Source organism: Furipterus horrens, unplaced genomic scaffold, assembly GCF_987537825.1.
Source record: "Furipterus horrens unplaced genomic scaffold, mFurHor1.1.pri manual_scaffold_9, whole genome shotgun sequence".
Lineage (NCBI taxonomy): Eukaryota > Metazoa > Chordata > Mammalia > Chiroptera > Furipteridae > Furipterus > Furipterus horrens.
In genome coordinates, this window is record NW_028327179.1 from 56041961 (window position 1) to 56053248 (window position 11288).

The window sequence follows — 11288 nt, forward strand, 5'->3', positions numbered from 1 at the left end:
TTTTACCAGGCTTATCCACACACCTCACTTCTGTGTCCCATGGCTACAGGGATGAAATAAAATTATTTGTTTAATTATCTTTTCTGAGAAGCAGGGACAATGGTACGGCTAGAAGAAATTTAACATTTATGCATTCGGATTGTTCTTTTACATTTCTGAGTCAAGTAGATGGACAAGTGACCATAGCACTTTTTCCAGGTGCAGAGTTGGTATGTGGCAGTAGAGTCATAGCAGACTGACAATCAGCGGTTTTGGATCCTGATCCTTCCACCTTAGGCCCACAGCCTCCTTGAAAGCACCAGCAGGGAATACTGGCCTCAGGATACCTATGGTGTCCTGGCAAGTGAGACAAGCACCACACACACAAGTGTAAGATACTTGGGGTTGGCTAGCTGGTACCTCAACCATAACAGCAGAAAGAAAATCTGTTTCAGGTGCTACTTAAAGGGTACTGATGAGAAGCATCATGAATGTTAAATCAGAGCATCTCTACCATGCCATACTAACCAGAAAACAAGGATCCAGATGTTGTTTGCCTGCCTTTCCTTTTTATTTATTTGTATCATTATTATCTTATCTTCTAGAATTTATAGCTAAAAACAAAGCAGAAAGGCTTCTTTGTAAAAGGACAAACAAAACTCATTACAATTTTCTGTATCCTACTTTTCTAGATTGTTCAAAAGTTTCCTTTCATCACAAATATTCTTCTACAAACAACCACATAAAGATCTTTTAAACATTCATTCCTTTTGCTTTCCTCCTTAGAAACATATTTTCAATCACATTTATAAAAAATGCTAAGATTCTAACAATAGAAATCAAACTAAAATAAAACATATTGTAAAAAGAAATTAGGTGCTCTGTTTGCAATATGGCATTTATTTTACAATGCACAAATGAGGTCAAGTTGAAAGAACAAAAGCATATTTCCCCATGTGGAACTCTCATAGAGTGTGCAAACATGCTACTCTGAACACAATATACATCTTTTGGTCAGCTGTTGTATACCTTCCATAACAAAGGGCATACCCACCACTATAACCTTGTAGTGGCTTAAAAAGAAAAAATTAAAGCATATCATTGAGAAAAATGCTGCAGGATGTGTCTATGAAGAGGACTGTAGCTGTTAAGACAAGGGGTGTGTGGCCTTCCACAGGCTGTCTGGGCAATGCCTGGCCTCATCTTGAGAGGAAGTTTCTGTTTTGGAAAGCAGTTAACTTACACTCTTTTTGGGTTTGTTCTCTTTTGGGCACTCCTAGCTTTAATGTTCTTCTTGGAGCTGGCTAGTTTGGAAGCAGGTGGCTTTTCCTTTGGTTTCGGAGGATTACTACGACTGGCGCGCCCAGCTGTTCGCTTCTTGTCCTGGATTGTTCTCTGCTGTTCCCTCAGCCTCTCTTCCCACTGCTGGGAGGCATTTGTAAACATGAGTGTTGAGTATATTACACCCTTTAAGGCTATTAAACTAATATCAGAACTAATGAAACAAAAGTTATAATAGCTACCCAACATTGTTGAGCACTTAGCATATACCAGAGACTTTGGAAAGTGCTGAACATATGATGAAGTTTTGACATTCATTCATTTCATTGAAACAACAGCTATTCTAGGTGTACACCATTGTCACTACCAGGAACCAAGCACACTAAGGTTATTTGCAGAAGGTCACACAGCTGATAAATGTCAGAGCTACAATTCAAATTCACCAGTCTGGCTCCAGAGCCCAAGGCCTTAACTTGTTCATTTTTTCCCATTGACCCTCTAATGAAACATTTCTACACAGCAAAGCCTTATGAAAAGGGTTGACGTGGCTAAAAGCAGAAATTTATTCAGCCTCACCAGATATCAGGGGCCTCTTCCTATACTTACAGATTCACTTAATTCTCTTACATCCAATAAGAGACAGAAGTGCCACCTACATCTAGTAATCCACTCAGTGTTAACTATCTGGAACTGATGGGAAGGTGTCATTCCAGATCATCAAGTTTCCTTGATAAAAAAGGGCTTACTATTTATAACATAAATAAATGCTATTTATTTAAACCACTGCATATGAGAAAAAATGAAAAAAGAAGTCCCTTTAAATAGACATTGCTTTTTATTATAACACACATGTTCCAACTTTGTTAGAGTATATTTCAAACAGCAAAGAGTTTGAGTTCAACCATAGACCAGGCATTCTTCTAGGCACGAAAAATACAATGAAATGAAAAACACTGTCCCCACCCTCCTAAATGTTCTAAGTAATAAACTCATTACTGTATGTTACTCTTGTGTGGTGATATTTTCAAATTTTTACTGAATTAGATTGTAATATCTCTCATAAAAGTAAAAGGACCGACAAGCTGATTTGTGAAAGCTTTCTTTTCCTTCAGGTCCTTATGGTGGACTTAGCTTCTTCACTAATGCCTCTAATCTACTGCAGTCTTTGAAACCAGATAACTCATTCTTCCGGAATCTTCAATCTAGTAAGACTAAGGCATAACTCCTAAGCAACTCATGAGTTTTTAGCTCAGATATAACAGAGTAGTGTTTGGCTCTTTTATTCAGAAATGCATTGAGTAGGAGAGGCTGTGTTACATAACTCAGTATTAATATATAGTCTCTCGTTAACCAAGTGTTTTATTCATGCAAAGAAATCATAGGCAGTAGCAATAACTTTGTGAACCTTAAAACAAATTTTCCTGAATATATCTAAACATATTTTCAGAAGAAGAGATATTTAAAAAATTTCAAACCAAAGACTTTATTTCCTTAATTCTAGTATGACTTCACATGTCTGGGCAAAAAATTATTCTAACTCCCATAATTGAATTACCAATATGTTTATAATATTACCACTTAAATCATGGATAGTATAAAATATAAGATATTACTTTTTGTATATGATTTATTTTGATAAAAATTTTAAAATTATTTTAAATACAGGGAAGGAAAGATTCTGCTTTGCAGAGTGACAGGATGAGTTTTAGAATTAGGTATTCAGGCCCTTACATGTGTGAAGAAAACATATGTCTGTTTTAATCTCTCTGAATATTAATTCTGCTCAAGTACCTAACTGTTTGCTAAAACAATGAAATGTAATACAATAAAGAAACAAACAAACAAAAAAAAGCACCCCCCAAAACTAACTTAATCTGGAAATAACCAATATGTCAGTATTGAATGCAACCAAATTGCCTTTGAAGTTGAGAGATTTTTGATAAAAATTCCAAGTGAGAATAGCTATATTTGTAACTACCTATTCAAAAGAATGGAAAGAATCCCCAAATTCTACAGAATGCCTTTATATGCACTTAATTTCATATTCCTAGCATGGCTAATTATACTTACAATGGATCTTTTACTAAGCTGGTCTCTCCATTTTTCAACTAAACAATTTTCAAGAAGCATCATCCTGAAAAAGAGTAATTTATCTTAATAAGCAACTTCTAATTATGAAAGTAAGAAGTTTAGAAATGCAAAAAAAGTAAAAAACCAAAATTCTTCAATAACCCACATTCCACCATTTATATTTTGATATTTCTTTTTATTCTTATATTTATATACATATTTTATTTTTTCTTATGTTTTGTTATTTATTTATTTCTATTTTATATATTTTAGACCACATTATATATTTAGATCATACTGTACATTTCCTTTTATCATTGTATTATATTGGGTGGGGCAAAAGTAAGTTTACAGTTGTTCATATGGAAAATAATACAATAATTATAAATAATAATACAAGAATAAATTCTGTGTTTTGCATACTCACAACTATAAACCTACTTTTGCTCCACCTTGTATGCATTTTCTGGTATAATTAGAATTCAAAAATAAAACTTTAATAACCAACTAATATTACATCTATGAATATCTGTAATATATTATATTTCCCTTATCTTGCTCCCTCTCTCTCTCTTTCTATATATATATATATTTTTTTTTTTCAATTCATAGTGTCAGATTGCTTTCAAAATGATTGAATGTTCATTGAATTCACTAACATTAAGACTAGGTAAAAGTTGAATCTTGTTTTTATTTGGATTGGAGAATTAAAGATATAAATATTTTTAATGTTTTATTTATTATTTATATTTCTTGTGGATCTTGTCTCCATAGATGTATGTACACAAAGTGAAATAAACCATTAAGTGAAAGACAAGTACCATATGATCTCACTTGTATGTTAATATAGTAAACTAACAAACAAAATAGAAACAGAAACATGGATGCATGGAATAGACTGACAGCTTTTGGAGAGGAAGGAGGGGAGGGAGGGGAGGACTGAATGAAAGAAAGTGGAGGGATTAGCTATAGAACATATTTGTGTGACCCATGGACACAGACAACAATATGATGATTGCTGAGACAGGGAAGGGAGGGCCTGGGTGGAGGTGGGCAAAGTGAGAAAAGATGGGCACAATTATAATAGCATAAACAATATAATACAATAAAAAAGATTAATGTACACATATTTCTATGTTGCAGGCTTAATGCTTTAAATATTAACTTATATTAAATCTTTAGAGAGTAAGGTTCCTATTCTTTTGTCATATCTATTGTTTTTTTTCTCAATTTTCATTTGTCTTTCTATTTTTATTAGTGATTTTAATGTACATGCTAGTATGTGGTCAAATATGTATACTGAAATTTTCTTTGTAATTTCTTTTTAAAAAATGTTATTTCCCTTGTAATTTCTTACATTACTTTTATGTTTTCAAAGTATTTTGCCATTTAGATATCATACATTTATTTACTTAATTTTATCTTCTTTGTTTTAAAAATAATTATTCTCTTTAATCCATTTGAAATATATTTAAGAGTATGAAGTGAAATTATGCACCATTTTTACAAATAAAAATATTTGCAACTTTCACTAATATTTTATTAACTTTTTATTAACTTTCATTAATATTTTTATTTCCTATTGACTTGCCATATTTCTTACATAATCTAGCTTCTTTTATTCATTAAGATCTGTTTCAAGATTTTTACCTCTGTTTTATTTATCTTTATGTCTACTCTTCTTTTAAAAATTATTTATTATTATTATCGTAATACAGTTGTCCCAATTTTTTCCCCTTTCCCCTCCTCTGCCCATTGCACCCCTTCTCCCATAGTCAATTCCCATACTGTTGTCCATGTCCATGGGTCATTCATGTATGTTCTTTGTCTAATCCCTTTCCCTTCTTTCCACCATTGTCCCCCTCCTTTATGTCTGTCTACTCTTATACCACATGGTTTTAACAAGTATATCATTATACCAATTTGAATGTCTCATAAAGCAAATTTCTTCTCTCCCTCTTATTTTCATAATATTCTTTACATGCTCTTACTAGTTTATTCTTCCCAATGATCATTAGCATCATTTGTGAATAATTAAATCCTAATTGTCCACAAAATCTTTACTACAGTTTGATCAGAATTACATTAAACTTACAAACTAACTCGGGAAATTTAATTCATTTATAATTCATTCATCTGTCTAAATATAATTTAATGACTAGCAAGATGGTACACCCCCAGAACTGCATCTGATACAGTAGCAGATACAAACACCATGCAAGAGATAAGCCTGGAAATATTATTCAACATTCATTTATTCAGCTTCTTTAGAGAGACAAGATATAAGGAGAACAGCTTTGAAACCAAGAACACAAGTTACTATATGTGGTATGAGGAGGGTACCCAAGTACCGATAGAGTATAGGACAAAAAAGTTTTCAAGTGACGTAAATTTCAAAAGAAAAAAAAAATTTTTTTTTTTTTAAGAAATAGGGTCTTGAGCTGTATCTGGAAGAAACAAACATACATATCAGCATTAAAGACAGAGAATCAAAGAAAAGACTTGTTATATAAAAATGAATAATTTTATTGGGGAAGTATATTAAAAAATATTTGGAGCTCATCCTGGAACCTGTGCTGAAGTGTTTGATTTTTATGTTACAGGGAATGTACTGATATATAAAAAGATGCTAAAAGAAATGGGGGGAGGTACACTTCTAGCTAGAGATATGAATACATGTGTATGTGAGTGTGTGTGTAATACTATAGCAAAAATTGTAAACAAAGTGTACATAAGGGAAAAAGTGTGGAACTATAGTCTTAAATGGCCATCTTTTAAAAATATATGTTTTATTTTATTTTAAGATTTTGTTTATTTATTTTTAGAGACAGGGGAAGGGAGGGAAAAAGAGAGAGAGAGAAACATAAGTCTGTGGTTGCCTCTCATGTGCCCCCAACTGGGGACCTGGACTGCAACCCAGGCATGTGCCCTGACTGGGAATTGAACTGGTGAACCTTTGGTTCACAGGCCGGCATTCAATCCACTGAGCCACACCAGCCAGGACTTAAATGACCATCTTTACTTGATTTTTCAGTTATTAACTAAATCTTTAAAAATTGAGTATTTACCACAGTAAGATTGATTTGAAATGAATCGGTTTTACTCAAAGTAACTTATCTTCCTATACATTTTTGAGATCATTTAATAAATTCTGAAATTCATTGTTGAAGATTCTATTCTAATACTCATATTCTATTTTTCCTTAATTCTATGAAGAATTCATTGATATTTAGGATATATAATATCCTGACAATGGCATCTATTTAAATAGCTTTTCAAAAAAGATGGTGCTACTTTTTAAAACCATGACTACTAAATGGGACTCTTATTTTCGTAAGCCTTATGAAGTTTCTTCTACCCCTCCATTCCTACCGTGAACGCCACTCATAACACATGATGAGAACATCTTGATGGGGCAGGATGTGAGGACACTGGCAAGAAGAATTTGTAATGAGGGGGACTTGAGTTCGAGGGATTGGTGATGAGGACTTGAAGATCTCTTTCACATCCACCACTGTCGTTACTTCATTACAGCCACTCCTCTGTACAGCTTTTATTTTGGCATGGATGACTGAAATTTAAAAATTGATATGTGTTGTTGAAGCCTTTGGGGAAAAGTAGGGATGATATATTCATGCCAACTCCTGAGTCTCTCTTAAAGAATCACTCCTGTAATTATGGTCATGTCCAAGTTGCCCAAATGCAGACAAAAACCCACAATTCCATGCTAAATATAAGACCTCTCATATTGTCAACACTGGCTTGAAAGTCCTGAATCATGCCACAAGATATAAAAGTAAATTGACAAGCAGGCTTAGTCTGGAGTCTGCCTTTGAGTCAGTGACTACTCATTGGGTAATAGATAGATTTTGATTAGAGAATTCCATAGGTCCTCCTTAGTTATAAAATTCTGTAGTTCTAAAATTAGATTTTTTTTTTGTTTTTTGTTTCTTTTTTGCTGAAAACCTATCAGGAAATTGAGTTACATAAGACTGTCAATAAAAATTTCATAGAAACAAACATTCGTTTATAATCTGCCATGTAATGATTCGAAATGAGAATCATATATTCTCAGAATCAGAAGCCAGCTTAAAGTTTGTATGGTTCAATGACCCATCTGAGGCTTGAGTTTCCTCTGTTCCAGAGTAAGTTATTAGAGTCAAAACATTTTAGACTGGAAGGAGTCTCTGAAGATCACTGTTCTCAATTCTTTAATTTCCCACACTGCAAAAGCGAGGTCTGTGGTGAGTAGAAGAACTGTTACTACAGATGACTGTTTATGTTACTGTGTCTGATCAAGCTTAAAATTCTGGTTCTTTTGATCCCTCGCTGTTACTGTCTTCCATGGAGTTCTAATCAGACTAGAATATATCTATCTTGGATTCCATCCTAGGAGCTAGTTTATGAAGAAGTCAAAGGATTTAAATAGAAATGGTTTCATCATCTAAGTAGTTATGAAACCATAATGCCCTAGAGAACATCATGAGAGTAAAACTCAGATGACAGACTAAGTAGATCAGATTAAGACAATATGAGTATATCTACATAGAAAGAGTTTTAAACAACAACAACAACAAAAAAGCAGCTAGAAAAAAAAGTGTATTTTTTGGTTGAATTACCCACATTAGCTATGATGATTCTCAAATTTGACAACCTAAAAAGAAGGTTCTTTTTTCAAACTTTTATATTGCCATGATTTTTTTTACTTTCATGTGTGTATGTGATATAAAGATTCTTATGATATAAAATATCACTTTGAATATGGAAAACTAAGCAAATAAAATGAGCATTTTTTCCCCAAAACAGTTTTTGTTATTTCAGCAGAAATTATTTAAGAAATTTGGCCCTGTCTGGTATGGCTCAGTAGATTGAGGGCCAGCCTGTGAACCAAAAGGCCACTGGTTCGATTCCTGGCCACATGCCTGGGTTTCATGCCAGGTCCCCAGCTGGGGGTGCACAAGAGGCAGCCACACATTGACATTTCTCTCCTTCCCTTCCCCTCTCTCTAAAAATAAATAAATAAAATCTTTAAAAAAAGAAATTCAAAGAAACATAAAATAGCCCAAATGAGTATTTTAAAATAAGAACATATTTTTAATTAAATTTACTTCCAAGTGATGATAGTAGAATTAAATTTACTTAAAACATTCAGAATATAATGACTGACTTATCCTTTGAAGAAAGCGCTGACTGGTTTTGTTTTGTTTTTCAAATAAGAGAGAAGAGGGCATTTATGCTATGTTAATAGTTGTAGCCATAGGGTATTGTAATTAACCTATTTCTACAGCTTCTTTAAGATGTTAAATATTCATAGCTATTTATAAGGAAAAAGATACATGGGCAGGTCTTAATTATGGAGCCTCTGGGCCTAAGATAACCAAATCCATGGATCACTCACCTGTCCTTCTTGCAGCAAAGAGAACTTGTGAAAAGAACAAGCAGGGTGTGCTGTCCTGGATGAGCAGGACCTCTCACTAAGACAAGCAGGATCATGATACCAAACTTACAGTCTGAGTAATTTACATTTGTATTTACTTGATTTACCCAGAAAAGCAATAAATTTTACAATAGTTATTATGCCATGTGAAACTCTCACAGTTAATTAGAAAAATCACCAAACCTCTTTTTTACTTTATGACCAGCAGACCTGGCTTTGGAATGTGCCAAGTCCTAAAGAGAATGTTCTCATTAGATGACTTACCATAACTGTAGTTTTTGCTCAGATAGGTTGCCAGAGTTGGCTTCACTTTTTTGCACTTGCACCGGTCTACAGAAGACAAGAGAGAGACAAAATGTTAGAAAATGATTTGGAGAAGCCATTCTGGGGAGACGGAAACTGAGCCCTGAGGACAAAGAACTCACCTGGGCTTAGGCGTTTACAGTCAATGTCAAGAGGCCTTTCTTGCACCATCATGTCTGGTGTAATATCTATCCACTTAGCATCTGAAACACACACAGGGTCATGTGGGTGTGGTCAGTGATTTGGTCTGTCTACCCAGCTGGAATAAGGAACCATCTAGAGACATAAACTAATAGAGCATCACAAGAAATTAATATGATTTTCAACTACTTTCATATAGACATCCCTGGGCTTCAGAAAGACTTTCCAACCCAAATTGATGTGAACGCACATTCATTTAACCTTCCTGATACATACATCCAACCTGGATGAATTATGTCATTCCTTTCCAAATCCATTTTAAAATGTTGATCTTATAAGTTGACTGCTTACTTTAGTCAAAATAACTAAAGTATTTCCAAATCGCCACCTTACATTTTGCAGTGTAGAAACAGTCCACAGCTATGTAATCCAAGAACAAGCACAATTCTTTATCATTTATATAATTTAAGCAAGAATAGTTTTTTCTAAAACTGAATTAGAGAGGAGTTTCAATCTTCCTCTTCATTTTACTTCACTTCTGTTGTATTTTGGGCAATGTTCTGAGTTATGTTTAAACTTGAGAAACTACACCATAATCTCTTAAAATGCACAGCAATCTGGGTCAGGGATAAAATAATGCAAAAATATTCTTAGTTTCACTTCAACAAATGAATTTAAATCTGCTCATTCTTCCTAGGAAAACAAAAAACAAAACAAAACAAACGAACAAACAAAAAACAGCAAAATGACCAAAGAAAAAAAAAAGTAAGTGGAAGACGACATCCAGTTAACTAAGATGCCACAGATCCTGGCTCCTAGTCAAGACCATGAAACAGACATAACAATTTTCCAGGGTGACCAAATTTACAAGCTGCCACTGCTGGTAGAAACGCTTTTTCAGAAGAGCTTTCAAGAGCTAACATTAAGTGGAGAATCCTGTGGTATTGCTTTAAAGATTTTAAAGATTAAATGATAACGAATAAAGTGCATAACGCTGGCTCAGACCCATCATGAGACCTGTACACCTGTTTGCTACTGCTGCTATTACTACGCTGTTATTACTGTAAAGGAAACTGTGCCCAGTGACTTCCTTTGTAAGCAAAATCCTCCTCCCATTATGGGACGTGGCGATCTTCCTATAGAGATATCAGACTCTTTCAGAAGTAAAGCCACCAGCCGTTCCCAACTCCTCCAACCCTCGAAAGTGGGATGGGAGGAGATGCTGACAGACCACACGCGGGAAGCTATAGGTATGGCTATCTTACATGGCAGAGACAGCCAAGGGTGGCCCCTCATCCCCCTCAGCCCTTCCCCCGGCCTCACCCTCTGGGAGGTCAGTGACGATGGCCTCAGGGGAGATACACACTCCGCGGTCGTAGACTGGCAGGTCGTCGCAGGCCAGGCTCTCGGGCCAGCTGTGGTTATACATCTTCATGAGGGGTTCGCAGTCGTCGCGCGCTCGCTGGCACACCGACTTACAGGGCTTGATGGGGTCGTGTAGGAACTCCAAGGTGCAGATGGGCGCGTACATGGCGCAGAGAAAGAAGCGCAGCACGGCGCTGCAGTTCACGTCCACCAGCTCCTCGTACTGCTCGATGGCCAGAATCGCGTTCTCCTGCGTGCTGTGGTGCAGGTGGTTGGGCATCCGCGTGATGTTCCAGGGCATGTGGCGGCACATGGGGATGCGCACCGCCTCGCACGGCGCGCCGCGCACGCCCAGGGCTAGGCGCAGCCCCAAGCATAGCGCGGCCAGCATGGAGAGAAGCATGGCACTGTCTTGCGCCGCTACCCTGACAGGCGGAAAGGTCCCTTCTCTTCCTGCTCTCCTTGTAGTCTTTCTCTCTTCTCTTTCCGAGGAGGTATTCCTTTAGGGCACCGGGCTCCGCAAACTCCCTTAGGCAGCAACGAGGAGCTGCTGGGGCTTACCGGTGAAGTCCGCGGTCTGGAGCACAGTGCACCAGCAGCCCCAGCCCTCAGCCCCCCGCGGCTCGAACCTGGCGTGGTAGCTCCAGGCCCGGACCCGGCAGCTCCAAGCGCAGCCAGCCACGGCCATTGCGGGACCCTATTTATCCCGACA

General features: G+C 36.2%; 1 protein-coding gene across 1 annotated transcript; it reads right to left on the reverse strand.

Annotated features, from left to right (window-relative positions):
- Positions 1–861: 861 nt before the first annotated feature.
- On the reverse strand, positions 862–11288 carry SFRP4 (secreted frizzled related protein 4). The gene is made up of 6 exons (XM_090286750.1): positions 10535–11288; positions 9193–9273; positions 9032–9097; positions 6703–6901; positions 3331–3394; positions 862–1404 (listed from the first exon to the last, which is right to left on the reverse strand). Exons 1-6 carry the CDS (start codon positions 10977–10979, stop codon positions 1219–1221), a joined length of 1041 nt encoding a protein of 346 aa, XP_090142876.1. The 5' UTR covers positions 10980–11288; the 3' UTR covers positions 862–1218.